The 17,649-nt window shown below is 41.9% G+C and overlaps 2 protein-coding genes across 3 annotated transcripts; both read left to right on the forward strand.

Annotated features, from left to right (window-relative positions):
• Positions 1 to 460: 460 nt before the first annotated feature.
• LOC113748330 (uncharacterized) lies at positions 461 to 1,347 on the forward strand. The gene has a single exon (XM_027291755.1). It carries the CDS (start codon positions 480 to 482, stop codon positions 1,242 to 1,244), a length of 765 nt encoding a protein of 254 aa, XP_027147556.1. The 5' UTR covers positions 461 to 479; the 3' UTR covers positions 1,245 to 1,347.
• A 5,834-nt stretch (positions 1,348 to 7,181) lies between these two features.
• LOC113748344 (uncharacterized) lies at positions 7,182 to 10,973 on the forward strand. 2 transcript variants are annotated; one of them, XM_027291808.1, is made up of 8 exons: positions 7,182 to 7,291; positions 7,531 to 7,637; positions 8,002 to 8,413; positions 8,503 to 8,713; positions 8,993 to 9,204; positions 9,284 to 9,431; positions 9,932 to 10,041; positions 10,564 to 10,973. In XM_027291808.1, the coding sequence occupies exons 3-8, from the start codon at positions 8,003 to 8,005 to the stop codon at positions 10,873 to 10,875; spliced, it is 1,404 nt and encodes a 467-aa protein (XP_027147609.1). In that variant the 5' UTR covers positions 7,182 to 7,291; positions 7,531 to 7,637; position 8,002; the 3' UTR covers positions 10,876 to 10,973. The 2 variants fall into 2 exon arrangements, with proteins under 2 accessions (XP_027147609.1, XP_027147608.1); XM_027291807.1 differs by lacking the exon at positions 7,182 to 7,291 and having other exon boundaries at positions 7,627 to 8,413.
• Positions 10,974 to 17,649: the final 6,676 nt, after the last annotated feature.

Below are 17,649 nucleotides of genomic sequence, written 5' to 3' on the forward strand. Positions count from 1 at the left end.
GGTTAAATCTGCCAGTATCAGGCCTTAGAGGTCAGGCATATGATGGGGCTTCAAACATGTCTGGCAAGTATGCAGGCGCACAGGCCATCATCCAAAGAAAACAGCCCTTAGCACCATTTATACATTGTGGTGCACATTGTGTAAATTTAGTGACGCAACAAGCCTGCTCAGCCTCTCCTCTCATCAGAAATGCGCTTGACTGGGTTCATGACCTTGGCATATTTTTTGGTCAGTCTGGCAAGCTAAAAGACCAGTTCAAAGCCATTGCCGCATCTGAAGGAGAGGGGTCAGTGAAATCCATCAGGCCTTTATGCCCCACAAGGTGGACAGTTCGCTCACCTGCAATCCGTGCAGTTCTTGGGCAATATGGCACAGTACTGCAATCCCTAGATCAGATGTCTGCAAGCAGCTCGGAATCTGCAAGCCGGGCAGAGGGCCTACATGTTCGGCTGCAACAAGGAAATGTTGTTTTGGGACTCATGCTGGCCTTAGATGTGATCAGTGAACTGGAAGTGCTAAATGCATCTCTCCAGAAAAGTACCCAAACAGTGGAGGGCATGGTCTCTGCAGTCTCTGTTGTCCAAGAGAGTTTAAAATCTAAAAGAACGTCAGACCACTTTCAGGAAGTCTTTAAGGAAGCAGAGGACATGGTTGAGAAGCTGTGTCTAGAGCCCATTGCTCTACCTCGCACACATAGGCCCCCTAAGAGATACACTGGGCCAGCACCTGCACACAGGCCTGCATCTCCTGTGGAGTTCCACAGAGTGGAGTTCTACCGAGTCTTGGACACGGTAGATACACAAATTACCGACAGATTTATGCAACCAGGAATAGAAGCACTAAAGGAATTGGAGGCCTTGCTGCTGACCCCCATTGAAAACAGCACTCAAAACAGTGTAGAGAAATACCCTGAGCTGCAGTGGGAAGATTTGAAGATTCAATTAGCCATGTTTAAGAGAAAATACCCATTCAAAACCACTGCAGATGTTACAAAGATCCTACAGGCAATGCCTGTTGAAGTGCGTGGTCTTTTTGAGCAAGTTGACACCATTGTCAGATTGCTAATGGTCGTGCCTGCATCGTCTGCTGAGGCAGAACGAAGTTTCAGTGGCCTACGGAGGCTGAAAACATGGTTGCGGTCCACCATGACCCAAAAAAGGCTGAATGGAATGGCAGTGTGCCACATCCACCAAGAGAGGCTGGAAAATCTCAATAGGAGAGACATTGCCCAGACGTTTATTTAGGGCAAGGATCGGAGGAGGGAGGTTTTTGGATCCTTCATGTAATTCACTCCACTCCATTTATTGAAAGTCAGGTTTGTTTGTTTTTGTTTTTAAATAAAACAGCTTTGCAAACGGCATATGGTGTGCTGGCTGGGTGATTTGCATTAGTATCAGCATTAATAAACTTTATTAACCTCTGAATTGTAGGGGCTATTTTTGAGGTTTTGTACAACATTTACTTAAATGGTTACTGTGTCTGCACACTGAAGTGGCTGGTATGACTTGAAAGCTCTGTGGAATCTACTGGAAGAGACTGACTTTTGAAGAGACTTTTGTGATGTACTGTCAATGAGGTACAGGGGCTAGAATGTTAAAAAAAAAAAGCTGATATGAAAATCCTTGGAAATCACCACATTTCAGCTATTTAGTAGAGTAACTTTTAACACTAGCTTGGTTGAAAATGGCTTTAGGATGATATTACAATGGTATTACTGTACAGATTGTTTTACACTTCATACAGGAAAACATACAAAGAAAAAAAAGGCAAACCAAGTATTTTAGGGCAAATTCTCAAAATTACTTAACATAATGTTGTCAAATGAGCCCATTGAATTGACAGTTTATCATCTCTTTGAACTACAGGTGCTGCCCACATAATTAGAATATCATGTAAAAGTTGTTTTATTTCCACAATTTCATCAATAATGTTAAATGTTCATTCATTATAAATACATGAGCTACATCTTAAACTGTTCCCACAATTCATTATTTATTTTTTGCACATGTTGGTCTTCCAGCCAAAAAAAACCCCCCTCAAAATTTAACATTCTTGATGAAATTGTGGAAATAAAACAACTTCTACATGATATTCTAATTAATATGGGCAGCACCTGTATATTGGCGGTTTGGGTAGGGAGCGCACATCCAAAGTTAATGGTTGCAGGTGCCAGACAAGCGGGTCAGACAGTTCTGTCAGGCCTGACGAAGATCCAGGGTGATCGAAACGTTGCTGTTTTAATTTAATAAAGTTTATTTTTTTGGAGCAGAATTGGCAGTGTGCGGACCTACTCTTTCAACAGCACCTGTATATTACCATGAGTCTCTGGATATTTTGTATTACAGGGGCTGCTGTGCTGGTCTAAATAGGCCTATCCATTATGATCTAGGTCCAGATTCTAGGATACTGTTAATGATTTGCATCGTTTGCATGTTATTTTGCGATGCTAAGTCGCCATCTACTGACCATTTAGTGGTAATGAAATGCGTGATATTACCGTTGGTGTCTCGACACCCTATTCCAGGTCATAATGGATGGGGCTATGGATATTATTTATTATTTAATTACATGCTTCTTGGATGTTTCAATATATCCGTTGAATTATTGTCAATATGTGCACAATCCCATTATAGTCTCTTTACTAACAACAATAATTATCAACAACTTGCTGTGTTACTGCATATTGTGAGAAGATGCAACCGTAATGTCCCCTAAGGCACCCCGTAGAATTAGCCCCAGGGATGTTTACTCCCGCGAGATCTGTACTGTAAACAAACCAGTTGTGTTTCCAGTACGTGTGTGGTAGTAGGATTTGATATAATATTGGTTGAAATAATATAATTAGCATATCCGTGTATGCTGGTTTTGGGTTCGACGGAGCTCCGGTGATACTGGGCACACGTTTTGCCTACACAGGATCCAGAGGTGAAGTAGCAATGGAATGGTAGCTTAGTCAACATGGCTCGCTAGCAGTGCAGTTGTGTCCTGTGGATTAAAATGGAATAATCGCAAGAAGTCATGGTATCAAGACAACGTTTTAAGGTAGGACGTTTGGTTATTCATTTTGCCCACTGCTGCGACACATTGACTTGAGCTCATTTGGTTGTTTTGAAGCATTCCCTGAAGAAGGTTCTGCTCATTTGCGCTAAATTGTATTTTTATTGTGCTAATACAGACGGGCATTTTTGTATCTATATTCTTCTAAAAACTCACACACTTAAAACAAACACTTAAAGCGATGGCCGTGTGTCTCAAGTGTACAATTCACCACTTCTGCGCGATTTTGACAATAGTATCTACACAGCCTTGTAGGCTAGCAGGACCGATGGTTTCATTATCAGTCAGTTGAGAGGGGTCCATGGTGTTTGCATTATTCCATTTCATGTGACTACTCGCAAGGAATTCTTACCGCTGAGCCATGTTCATGTATTCATTCTTAAAAAGCTGCTACTGTAATGTTTTGTGTTCTATGGTGGGGATTTTTTGGACAGCACTTAGGAGCACTATAGTGTGAGAGTGGGTGTCAGGCTGGCAGCCTGAGGGGGGGGGGGGCATTGGGGGCAGCTTCGTCCCCCCCCAGTTTCTCAAACCTATCTGCGCGCCTGAAGCCGTCTGCATTTAATTGGTGGGTTGCACATTACGTCACGTCTGCGCGCGAACCTTAAGTGGTGGTCAACTGGTGGCACAGCCCATTGATATCACAGTGTTTTCAGCTTCCACAATGCCTCAATTTTGTGCAGTTTTTGGCTGTTCCAATCGGTCTAACCGAGAGAAGGGAAAGGGTTACTACCGAGTACCTAAGGTAATCGTCCATAGAGGTGAAAAATGGAAAAAACTGTCCGAACAACGACGTAAAAAGTGGATAGCTAATCTTCGTTTAAAGACTAAGGGAGCTGAAACTGCTTATGCTCGTGTCTGCGGCGACCACTTTGTTAAAGGTATGTGTAAAAAAATCTAACAGCTTTGTAGTAGCCTAGCGCAGTGGAGTATTATGTTGTTAAATGTCAATACCAATGCCAACAGTAATGTAATATTAATACGGGCTACGTTTGGACTTTGCCTTGAAGGCCGCCCCAGCGCGTTGTTCGCTACTGAGTCAATGGACTGGGCTCCGACAGTCAACCTGGGTTACGAGTCCGGAGGCACAGAGCTAAAGTCATCGTCATCTGTGAGACGAGACGAGAAAATGAAGCAAAAGGAAGATCTACAAAGCCGGTTGGAATGTGCAGGAACTATGTTGGATCTTCAACAGATACGTGAGGCATCAACTTCAGACTGGGACCACACAGACGAATCGGACGAGCAAGATGGCTACCACCGGTCTGATGGGACAACAAAGGATGCAGGTAGTGAAGCTTTGTGCTGTACTTACAAGACGTCGTAAAATAGCGTTAATGTACCATTGTGAGGCAGAGGTGGTCGCCAAAATATTCACTTTACGAAATCCATGTAGGCTACTGGTATAGTGGTGTTGATGTGTTACTGTCAGGCTTAATGTCCCTTACATGCTTGCAGTGTTAGTTTTAAGTTGTAAACACTGTGTGGGAAGCCAAGCCCAGGTTGTCACCACTTCAAATTCGCGCGCTCCCGTGATGACGTAACTGCAACCCACCTATTCTCCGGAGTTTTGCCTGTGTCACTCCTGGTGCTGCTCACAGCACGCAGCACACTGCCCCGCCCACCCAGAAAAATCCCCTGCACGCATGCGTACTTTTTGTATCAGGTGAGGAGAGAAATGAAGAGCCCGAGCGAGTTAATTGAAGATGGAGACGGACGACTTGGTTCCGAAGAAAAACAACTGCGGTCACGCCAGCCGTCTCTCGTTTTCGCGTGGTCACGTCAGCTGCTCCAATATTTTCAAGTGCGCCCTTATTGCCGACTTTATGTCAAATACTTTGAGAAAACTGGGAAAGTCAGCACTAGCTTACTGCAGCGTGTGGACACTTCCGGTTTTCAAAATAAGACGTGGGTGTTAAATTTATTAAAGGTTTATTTATAAAATATGAAGACTGGTTAAAATTTGATTTAAAGCAGTGTCTCATAAGCCAAGTATGATCCTGCACTGCTTCAATGCTCATATTTACATTATGAAATGCATTAAAAATTCATAAAAAATATGACAAGTGTTAAAATGCTATAAAAAGAGTACAAAACAACAACAACAAAAATATCGAGATATATATCGTGTATCGCGATATAGCTTAAAAATATCGAGATATTGGTTACAGGCCATATCGTGCAGCCCTAGCTGCACGTCTAATATTTGCACTTGATGCACCAGCTCCTTCCTGTAAATATGTTGTGTTAATAATATACATTAATATACTATGTACATATAAGACTGGTTCACATCAAATGTTGAATAATATTATCATACAAAATTGACAATATTGGACCTTACCTGATTATCAGGGTGTGGAATCTGATGACATGTAGGCTCTGGGTTCAACATTTCATTTGAGATGACAGGTGTGTTGACTTCACTGTCACTGCAACTTCACTGTTGACTCCAACAGGCCATGTTCCGTCGAAAAAGAATTTCGCTGGACAGATGAATGCTGACAGAAGATGTTTAAGCCATGGAAAAATCTCCACTAATCTGAAAAATGAGTCTTCGCTAGAAAAACAAAAATAGTCCAGGTATTTGATCTTTGTGGTACGAACAGCACTGCAAAACCGCTTCAATCTGAATAATTTGAACTTTAATTTGGCGGGCATAAACTGATTTGAGAGGTCAGTACCAAATCTGGGCGGGAGGGGGGGTGGATCATAGCAAGATTATATCATTTGCATAGTGATGTGATTATACAGGGATCAACAACTGGCCTAGAAATTAAAATATCATTTATAGTTCTAGTATTCGCCAATTATGTATGTTTGTATGTCATTATTAGCAGTTTCTTACACGTTTTATACAGACTGACATGGTCTGCACCAACCCCCCTCACTACCCTCATATGGTTGCGTCTGCCCTGCGACGGTTGGGAGAACGACAGGTTGTCGGGACTGGACTCTGTTGCGGTAAGTAGAAAACAACGTTATATTAAAAATTATAAAGTTATACATTTTACAATTACGTTACAGTTTTACTCTTCACATTTACTCCACTCATGGCGAAAACTGCGGCCGTATCAATGAATAAATCGGCCTCTTCAATCTGAAATCCAGCTAGCTAATTTAGCTAATGTTAGATGACTTTGCAGGTTTGGCGCTACAACATGGTTAGAAATGTTTTCCTGTCGTGCTTTTTATCCTGCGACTAATAAAAAACGTTGTTGATTTTTATCATGTGCTCTATGAATGTGGATATATTTAAAGCAACAGTAACGTGCTAGAAGGGTGCTAATATACATGAAGCAAGCAGCTTGAGAGGGAGGCCTGGCTAGCTAGGTGTGCTGAGCACGCTCTGTAAAAAAAGAAAATCATCGTGTTTTATTGATTTGACATGATTTAGGTTAGAACTGTTTTGAATCTGTGAATGAAGGATATAGGAGAAAGTGTATTTTAAAATATCTCCTCATCATAGCCAAGGCCAGCTAAGCTGGAGTAGCTTTAAGGTGGTAAATGGTTGAATAATGACATTTAAGTTACTGTTTGCCTTATTGTTTGTCATTTCCACATATTGAATTTAGCCTGTGTCACTTTTGACAGCTGAAAGACTGAAAACCTGATCTCGGCTGATCTAACTTTACCTATCCATGACTTGTGATGTTTTTTGTGCCTTCCAGGATCAACCAAAAGGGCCTGTTGTGGTGATTCAAACCACCCCGAATTCTGTAGACCTGATGTAGAGCAGAGAGATATTGAGTTTAAAGAAGACAAAGACAAGTACTCCAGTTTCACCTGTTGCAAGAGGGAGAACACAGCTTTGACAGACTCCGCAGTCTGTTCACCATCACACCCAGCTGAGTTCTGAGCTCTCTCAGGCTCCAGCTAGTTTTATTAATTCACACAAGCGGTTACATATTTGTTATTATCTTCATACAGGGTAGTCTGCTGGGTGCAGCCGTTGTCCTTGGGTACACTCTGTGCCTAGATTCAGATGCCTTGTAACAGTTTCTAGTTGTGCTCACACACATACCTCAGGCGTGGGATTGCACTCAGACACAAACTGTAATCTGCAAAAACACTTATACTAGTTACACAACACTCAAAAGCAATATACTCTGTGTGACCTTATACTTACCCAGATACATTTAACACACATCTATTTTAATTCAAACATTATTATACATTTCCACAGGCCTTAACATGGAGGAATTGGATGATGTTACTGTTTCAGTTCTAAATGGTATGTTTAGGTGTTGCCGCATATGCTACATAATATTGATGTGTATTACCATTTAACTGAATTATTGATTATGCTTTTTTTTTCTACTTAGATTTATTCATAGATAATAGATGAAATAACAGGCATTGCAATTTACCTTGTCAAGTTGATTAGTGTTAAGTTTATAGGTTTAAAAAAAAAAAAAAGGTATATTGGTTTCAATTCTAAAAGGTTTGTTAATAATTTGACTGCCAGTATAGATGAGGCCTTACTCCACACCCTCAGTCGGGATGATTTAAGAGACCTTTTTCCTGGGCCAGAGAACTTTCTCAGGAGGAAACAACTGTGGGCTCTAATTAGCCAAGAGGTAAGTTTTTGCCTATACTTGTTTTTTTCACATGTTGTGGATGGTTTGTCTCCACTTCCTTGTCCATGTCCTGTTTTATTTTGAAGTTCCATGTCTTGTCTTCCTGTGTTTTTCCTCTTGTGAGTACCTCGTGTGTCTCACATGTATGCGATTGCCCCACCTGTGTCTCGTTTCCTCATGTATCTGACCTCAGTGTTTTCCCGGTTTTGTCCTTTGTTGGTTCGTCTGTGTCCATGCTGTGAGTTAATAAACTCTTTTTTTGTTTTACTGCACTAGTTTTCAGGGTCCAGTTCCCTAAACCGTAACATGTTGTTTCTAATTGTGTCTGTCATTAACCTTGTAATAATTATGTTTTCTTTCTGAGGATGAGAATGCCCACTTTACCAGACAAAGCTGGCCCAGGTGAAACAGGAACTGTGTCATCACTTCAAGGATCACCTCCAGTATCCCCCCGCACATCCACTCCTGTGGTGAAGAAAACCCTACAGCTTCCTAGTCCTCCACAATATGTGATCTACACAGACACTGAGTTGGAACTAGCTCGTAAGCACCATTTTGAGATGGCCTGCACTGGTAGAGAGGGGGAATCTGCCATGTCCAAAGAGCTGAGATGCAGGCTGGTGAGGAACACTGTTACCAGCATGATTTCAATCTTGAGAGCAAGTCACCAAGGAGAGGAGCTCCGGTACCCTTCAAAGCATGAGGTCACCACAATGGCTAAGAGACTAGTGGAGTATTATCCCATGCTACAGGATAAAGATGAACCCATCAAACATGTAAGTGATGACAATTCTAGCCATATTATTTTCTTGAAAAGTTATGTGATATTCAAATATTTTTCAATAAGTGACTTTCTTCACCACAGATGAGCATGTACAGTTATCTTCAGAAGAGAATTCTGAATGTGAAGACCCCACAGAAGAGGCAGGGGCCCAGACCAGAGAGAAGCAGTTCAACCAAAAGACGTCACACTGACTTCTCTCCAAGTGACCAGCGAGAAGATTATGATGCAGACTCAAGTGGTGGATCAACAATTCTTTTGCCACCTGGGAGCAGTTCTGAAGATGACAGATCAGGTGAGTGAAAGTAATTTTGGCAATAATGATGGACACGAAGGCTAGGTAATACTATCACAGTTTTCTATATGATGATATATTACAGGTATTTAAACTTTACATTGAAGTTATGATTAGGCTTTCATGTATTGTGATGTTACAGTAGTTTTCATTTGTTCCAGTTTCCATTGTGTAAAGATTGAAGCATAACAATCAAAATGTTATGTTTGCTGGCTTAAACCTGTCATATCATTCAGATGACATGTCCAATACCTGTTGCTGATTTGTATTTCCTTTTAGCGGACAAAGATAGTCTGGCAACACAGGCCAGGCATTATGAGACTCTGCAGGAAATGTACAAGAAACCAAAACCCAACCAAGATGCTGTCTGCCAGATCCTTGACCTCGAGTTTCAAGCAAGAAGAGCCTTCATTGACAGTGACATTCTGAAAGAAGAGGACAGACTAGCAAAGATTTTTGAGGCATATCCATGTTTCAAAGAGCTTCATCATGTAAGTGAAGCACTTGCTGTTTTTGGCTTCTCCACAAAGCTAGCATTGTTGCAGATTTTAACACTTATTTGCATTGCAGGTGATGGATGAGCTGCGGCGGATTCTGGATAAGGACAATAGCAAGTTCTTAGATGAAGTAAAGAAGAGATGGGCCGACTTCAGCTCCATGGTGCAGTTTTATGGTGTTTGGAGGAAAGTGTTGAAGCCACCCATGAGCCTGGGTGCAGGTACGTCATTTTGCTGTCTTTAATACATGTAGCTGTTTCAACAGACACAATTAATGGAACTGTTGTCAATGCATAACACTGACTAAATGATAACAGAATGACAGTGCTGTTCATTGCAAAGCATTTTCTATTACCTCACCATAACGATGGGGCAGTGGTGGCCTAAAAGTTAGAGAAGCTTGTGACCGTAAGGTCGCTGGTTTAGTCCCCAGACTGGCAGGATTAATCTTGGTGGAGAAAGTGAAAAAACAGCACTTCTTCCTCCCTCATTACCACCACTGAGGTGCCCTTGAGCAACAGCTCAGTGGCTGGCAGTTAAGACTGTGGTTGTACTGGGCAGCTTCCAGGTGTGATTGTGTAACTGAATGTGAATGTGATCAGGGCGTTCCTGCAAAAGAGAGCCTCACTCTCAGTGAACCTACCCTGAATAAATAAAGGTTAAAAAAAACTCATCAGATGCTGGCTAACTTTGAACTAAAACTTGATTTATTCTGTTCTAGTGGAATCCAACATTGCCTTGTTCAGGGCACTACCCACACTCTTCCCCTCACAGTCTGCGCCACCTAAGAAGATGGGACAGGCCAGTGAGGCATTGCTTCATGTCCTTCAGGTGAGTTTGTTCATATTTTGTTAAGAATTAATCGTCTAAAAAAGTGTTTAGTGGCACACACTCTTTAAACAGTGACTGAGGCACAAGTTATTTTCATGATTTCTTTGCCTGGCATGTCTTGACCCATGGTCCTATCTTTAGAGCTTACAAAAACCACCGCTGTGATTAAAGAAGTTAAAGTTAAAATGTTAGTGCTTTGTTGTTTAAGAATGAATATGAACATGTTTTCTTTGCATTATTCAAGGTCTGAATACACTGCATATTTTTTTGTTATTTTTACCAGTTGTCAATTTCTACAAATAAATTTGCTCTAAATGGCAATATTTTAATTTCAAATTTGGAGGAAATGTCATCACTTGAAAGAAAAATACCTATAAATAGTAAAACCAGAAAAACTGATCATTTTGTAGTAGTCTAAGATGTACATAATGGTGTTAAAAAATCTCAGTTCACTTGCCCAAGCAGTTTTTCAGTTTTTTAGTATACCCTGAAGAAACCTCTGTTTTTTGTTTTCTTCTCCAGCCAACAGAAGAGCCGGCCATCTACCTCCAGAAGAGAACACTCTTCAGCCCTGTTTTGGTCTTTGATGGGTCCCGCTGTCTTCTGGCAATTGGAAACACTCCTGTCACTACATTTGCCAAAGAAGAACTTGGTGAAGGTTTGCTGTATCTGATGGGTTATTACTGCACCCTGCATTTCACCTATCCTAAGTGTGTGGCGACTCTTCTCTCTGTCATTCAGACAGAAGTCTTACAGGACAGTATCCACGAGCGAGACACCACAGGCTCGTACAAAAGAGCCATGGCAGAGTGGAATGCTTTCATTAAGAAATAGAGCTGTTCAGGCTTGGAGGGGGGTGTACAAAACTCAAGCCCCTGTGTTTTTTGAAGTTTTACACATACTGAAGACTTGCTGTCTATTTTTGTTCAAGTTTTTTCCTTGACTACCATGTTCTGTCTCATATTTAAAATGTTATCAAAGATAATGAGGTTATAGCCTCTGTTACCTCTGAGTGTTTCAGAGGTACTTTTTTATGTTTAATTTTGTAAACATTATGTTATAATGATTGTAATTACTGTAAGGAATCCAGCTATTCACTTCAAATAAATGTTGTTAACAATATTCTCTGTGTATGATTTTTAAATGTATTGATAAGATAAAAGCTAATCATAACTCTTGAATTAAGAAGAATCATCTTGTTAAGTTGCTCTTGATTTAGGTTTTTTTCACTCAAATTGAGTAAGAAACAAAAAGTGAAATAAGAATTGAAAAGCTAGTTTTGAGATTATTTGGCTTGCATACAGTACTTGGAATGAGTGTTTCACCACTTATTTTAAGATATTTCTCACTTGCTTATTTTTTCTTGTTTTAAGAAATCTTACCAAGTGTGATTATCTTACTGCACTGGCAGATTATTTCACTTAATTTTAGTCTATATCTGCTCAAACCAAGTATTTATTTCTTATATTAAGACTACCAGTTTTTGCAGTGAAATATCAAACTGAACTAAACCAAACTAAACCTGACTGGGGACAGAGGAGCCCAGAACACGGCAAAGCCAGAGAGAAATCAGAGAAAAGAATGTGAGTACCTGGCTGCAGTGGCATAAAAACTCCAATCCAACATAATAGAAACACCTGCAAGCAGAGAAACCACACCCAGAGAAGAGGAAGAGGAAGAAACAGACCACACCTAGGAGAGGAGGAGGAAGGAACACACCCAGGATGCCACACGGCATCGCACATGTACTTATCAGATAAGGTTTGTTAAACTTACCAAAATAAGTTAGTGCCACTTAAGATTACAAGTAAAGCATGCTTAATCAAGATTGCTTCTTTAATGACCGGCACCCCCTACACACCACTTTCATTAATCACAGGAACTTGATCAGCAGTAGACTCCGGTCTCTCCCCTGCAGGACGGACAGACTGTGTAGGTCCTTTGTTCCCATGGCCATACAGCTTTTCAACACCTCACAAAAAGAGTTACACATACACTGACTACATAGTTGACGTGCAATATTAATTCATTGGACAATAACTGAATCATTACTGTGCAATAACTAGTAAAGTAACGTGTTTCTCTTCTCTTACCTCTCTTATCTCTTTCTCAAAACTGTGCGCCACATCCCACCCCCAAACATTACCTTGTTTTGCACTAATATTTATTTATTTATTCATTACCATGACAGGCAAGAGAGATATACTTCACACCTTTCGTCAAACTCTGGTTGACCCCACTTTGACAGTTTTACGACCTTGACCTAGAAAGGGGTCCCCGCCCACCCGGCATTGCTATTGGCTGTGCTGAAGGGGGTAGTACGCATGCACATACCCCCAGCCCGCCCCCCTGTACTGCTAATAGCTGACAGCCAATAGCACACCCACACACACACGCACGCACGCACACGCACTCACACACACACACACACATATGGCATGACATTGCAGTTTTAGACTTAAAGTTCTAGGAATGGGCATGTGCGCATGTGCGCACACGATAAGACTGCCAATTGTAAGAATATTCTAGAAATTAAATGGCGGGAAACTCAGTTGTGAAAACAAATCAACCCCCCCCCCCCAAATGGAAACACTGTAAACCAATAAATTGTCTTCAGCATTCGTTTCTGGGTATAAAACTGTAACCTAAAGCTCTTTGACGCAGACACCAAAGTCATTGAACGCATGAAGGTGGCAACATGGAGCACGGTATGGAGCTTTAACTTTAACTTTGTTTTTTTTCTTTCTACCAAAAAAAAAAGTGAACTATAGTATTCATTTTATTTTAGAAAATAACATTTCATCCGAGGTTCAGCCTCCTACGTCTCCTTCTGACCAACAAGTCCTATTTCCCGGTAAGTGATTTAACATTTTTTTATTCGGTTTTGCAACAAATGTCTTTTTTATTTCATGAAGTGACTTCTGACGAGTTTAAGTAACTTCTGAAAGAGTTCATTGCTGCACTAGTATACAGTTTACACACATTTTAGAAACTAGCCAGTAATGTTAACATGTTTTTCTGTGTTATAAGACATTTTTGGTGCTTTTTGGGTTGTTGTTGTATCCAGGATTTTGTTTTGTTTTCTACAGTGAATGTCTTTTTCATTTCTTGAAGTGACTTCTGATGAGTTTGAGGGCATCCGACTCACACAATCAGATCATGGTGGGTCTATTATTTTCTCTGACTTTGTCAGTAAACTGATGACATGTAACTTTTTTAACTTTTTCCTCATCTCCAAACTTTCATATATACAGATGTAGCAACTTAAAAGTTCCCGTGTTTCCGTGACGGGACCGTGACGGGGCCGTGACTGGTCCTCGACAGGTCCTTGAACGGTCCTTGGCTGGCACGTGACCGAAATGTAATCCCCCGCGATGACGTAGTCAGTGAGGGCCCGACTGGAAACGCCCCTAAGCAGTCTGTGTGAAAACCAGCTGCAATGCCTCATTTGTCCACGGGGAGGAGCAGTGATGTTCCGCTCTCACCGTAGACTGTCTAAACTAAGACACATCTGAACAGATACGCTGGGGTGAGCGGGTGACCCGATCAGCTGAGACAGAGCACAATCATGGATGTGGCTAGTGGTGCAAAGGATCATCATGATCCGTTCATATCGCCCCCCACAGCACCAAGTATTCCGCGGATCGGTTGATGGGAAAAACAACAAACTAACCCTTAAAAAAGTTACAAAAAACGGTTCGGACGTCTCGGGGCTGCCAGGCCTGTCTGTCAGACCTGCAGATACAAGCGAGGGTTTATTTTTTTAATTAACAGTTTATTTGGAGGGGAGGGCTTGGTGTTGTTGTGTGCGACATAGAGCTGCAGAGACGCTGCACCATACATTAGGACATACTTTGGGTCTGATCATCGCTTCTTCCAGGACAATGATCCAAAACACACAGCTGCTGGAGCATACATGGCGTCCGAGGGGATCAACTGGGGGAAAACTCCACCAGAGTCACCGGACTTGAATCCCATTGAGCCTGTCTGGCATTCCATGAAAGACTTTATTCGCAAGGAGGTGTCGTGTATTGACGACTCTCTTCGTGCTTGTTTGAGTGAAAAAGAATAAACAGAACTCGAGGCTTCTTTCTTAAGGAATAAGTTCAATTAAAGCAGACTCAAAAATATACCACAGAGGCAAAGCCAGGCACAAAACAGGAGCTCGTCAAGGCCATACAGACGTTTTGGCAAACGAGAGTCACCGTGGCCTTTTGCAACAGACTTATCTCTAGACTTCAAAAGTTGTGCGGTGTATTATTAATAATGAAGGGGGACATAGTGGAAAATAAACAGTGGTGTCCATGTAGAATAGAAACATAACCTATATACTGCAAACTTTATTAAAACCAAACATACTTGATTTCATACTTGATTCACTCGTAATTCTTTCCATTTACTGTGTGTGTGTATATATATATATAGTATTATTGTATTATTATTAGAAATGTTATTATACGTTTGTTTTGTTTGATTTGCATGCGTGCCTTTGCACTTAAATACATAACAATTGCAAAAAAAGATTCTTGTTTCAAGAAGTTCCATTTAGCCATAATAATATCCACGAAGCTGCCAGTAAAACACAGTAAAGACGTCACATCCATGATTGTCTGTCCTGCATTTTCCGCTCTGATTTGTGTGACACGTGGGGGGAAAAAGGCCCATCAAGTGCAAACAAAAGGTTGATACCTACATAACAAAGGGCTTCTAAAGGGCTGTTAATCACCAGGTATTCTCCCTCTTTAAATGGCGTCTCACAACGATCAAACTGTGATCAAATATTCAATAGGAGGTATTATTGCTGTTGTTATTCTTCAATTCTTTTTGCAAAATTTTAAGGGTTAGTTTGTTGTTTACATGCAGATGAGCGAGAGAGAGTGCGCGAGCACAAGAGAAGAGACGCTTCAGTAATTATGTAAAGACTAGTGGTGGCCATAGATACTGTAGAATAATGCGCCAATGCCGGCCCGGCATTAGCGCGATCAGCTGTTCCTGGAGTAAACAAAGGCAGCTGTCCAGGTGGAAGCGGCATTTAAAAAACACGAGGAAAAACTCAAAAACTTTCTAAAAACAACATTGCTAAAGAGATCAGGACTCCACAGAGTTACAGCGAAGAAAACAAAAATGAACAAAAGAGAAAAAAAGTCAAAAAGCGACCTCAAAGGCTGGAACAGTTTTGAGAATAGATTAATGGTGATATTTTTTTATCGCCTGATAAGAGTCTCACCTTAACGCAGCAGCACGCATAACGGCCCACCACTAGTAAAGGCAGAACAGACTAGATGTTGTTGATTTGGTGAATGCTGACATGTTAGATATAAACACCTTAAATTTAATTTCAATTCATGAACACGCTCAAATCATACGGCTACTGTACACTATGCATTACTCAAACCAGCTGCATTTTCCGCTCTGTGATCTGTGACACTGGGAGACCAAAAAGCCCATTACTGTAAGCGCAAACGAAAGATTGAGCAACGAGAATGTTAACGAGGTGTGTAAGCTACGTCATCTCCAGGTAGAACAACTGTAAATAAGCTCTGTGAGAGAAGCGCCATCTCCTGGTCATACCCTGTAATCACATGAATGGGTGGAGTTACAGTAAAAAATAGACACGCCCAGGAGAAGGGGGGGGTCACTCCGTTCACGGGACTTTGCAGGGAGCCGGCTGGAAGTCAGCTGGAAGACGGCTGCCATTCAGCTGGCGTTCAGCTTGAACGGGAACTTTTAAGTTGCTACTACTGTAGATCTTCTAGAGCGACGCTGCTGCAGAGTGTTAGAACGCCTGTATCTAGCTATCTATTAGATGGTGATGCAGGAAGCACTCTGAGCACTCCTCCAGCAACGAGTCATCCCCATGCGAACCGTCGGCGATTAGGACGACGCAACCGCCCTACTTATGCAGGAAATTCTGCCGATGCTACAAGTGGAGCCATGACGCGGGAAGCCCGGCGCTGTGAGACTCGATCCACAGAGCCTGAAGCACGGAGCTGTGAGACTCGATCCACAGAGCCTGAAGCACGGAGCTGTGAGACACGATCCGTGGAGCCAGAAGTGCAGCCTGACGGCGGAGACACAGCAAGGGAAGAAGTTGACTCACACCCGCTGACTGCGGACGAACGTGAGAGACTGCAAAGGTTTGACCTGATTTATGAAATTGCTGATTTCATTAAGAAACCGGACGATCGTGAGAGACTGCAAAGGTTGGACGTGCTTTGTGAAATTGCTGATTTCAGTAGGAAAAAGTCCTAAACGTGTGGTGTGACATTTAAAATAAACTAAAAATGGAAGAAAACTTTTCTTTTGGTCTGTCTGATTTAGAGTTTATGGTTGAGCAATTTAATCAAACCTCCCCACCTCCTCCTGTAGATGTAGCCATTGCTAATGTAGGTGAACCGTCATCATCGACTGCTAATAACTATTTCCAACCATTAGAAGATCCTCTGCTGCGTCTAAATCAAAACCCATCCTCCTCCGATGTTGAAAATTATTTCCATTCTTTAGAACTGGCACTCCATAAAATTGACCAGACCCCATCCTCCTCCTCCCCATCCCCTTTCCCCTCCACCTCCTCCTGCTCACAGCCAAATGAAAACCAAGTTCCCCCTCCTTCTCCTCCTCCTACCCCACCCGCTCCTTCATTTCAAACTCCATATTTAGAGGAAGTCCATGTCCAGCATGGTGGAGGAAACGTGAGAGGTCAGGCTGATTCACCCCCCAGGCCGTCCACCTCCTCCTCCAACATCGCGACCGTGTCCTGGGACCGGTTCAACAATCTGGAGCTGAGACGAGTGTTCACCGTTCCCCCTGCCAGAAACATACCGGATCTTGCACAGTTTTATGACGATGTGATGTTGATTGTTAGAGAAATGGCTGGCGCTGTCAGAGCACAGGTTGGGCGTAATGATGTAATACAGCTAGAGCTTATTGGTGAGAATGTTCAGAATCATGTCTCTGTGGTTGTGGAGGATGAACATGGTGATGCTATCTTACCTGCTTTTGAGGGCTTGCTGGAACGCTTGGTTCAATCTAACACAGAGATAGCATCAGATGCTAGGTTAGAATTAGTGGTTCAGGTTGTGCATGATCCTAGAGGCGAAACGCAAACTGGACAAAACTTTAGACTGTGAAATAATACGAATTAAAAGACAACATCTGTACATTGTGGACAACAGGAATGATCACCTCTGCTTTGCCATCAACTTGGCCCATGTAAACGATCCTCTAATTACTGATAATCAGGCCTTAGAACAAGGGAGAGAGTTTCAGAGACTCGTCGGTCTGAGCTGTCAGACCCCCGTCACCTTTACTGACATGTGCAAATTTGAAAAAACTCTGAACAGCAAAATTGTTATTTTTTACAGAAGTCCAGATCAGCAGCCGCTCTCTCATTTTGAGACGGCTTTCTCAGATAGATCAAATCCTCTGTTTCTTTTTTTGTTCCAGAACCATTATTACGGCATAAAAAACCTGAAAGCCTTTCTCGGGGTTCCGTACGTCTGTCATTACTGCTACAAAAGCTACATGAAGCCCTATGCCCACCAATGCAAAGGTCACTGCTCTGTGTGTAACAACCCTGATTGCACTGAGCAGGAGCTCAAACCCATA

The sequence above is a fragment of the Larimichthys crocea genome, chromosome XIX (genome assembly GCF_000972845.2).
Source record: "Larimichthys crocea isolate SSNF chromosome XIX, L_crocea_2.0, whole genome shotgun sequence".
NCBI classification, from domain to species: Eukaryota; Metazoa; Chordata; class Actinopteri; family Sciaenidae; genus Larimichthys; species Larimichthys crocea.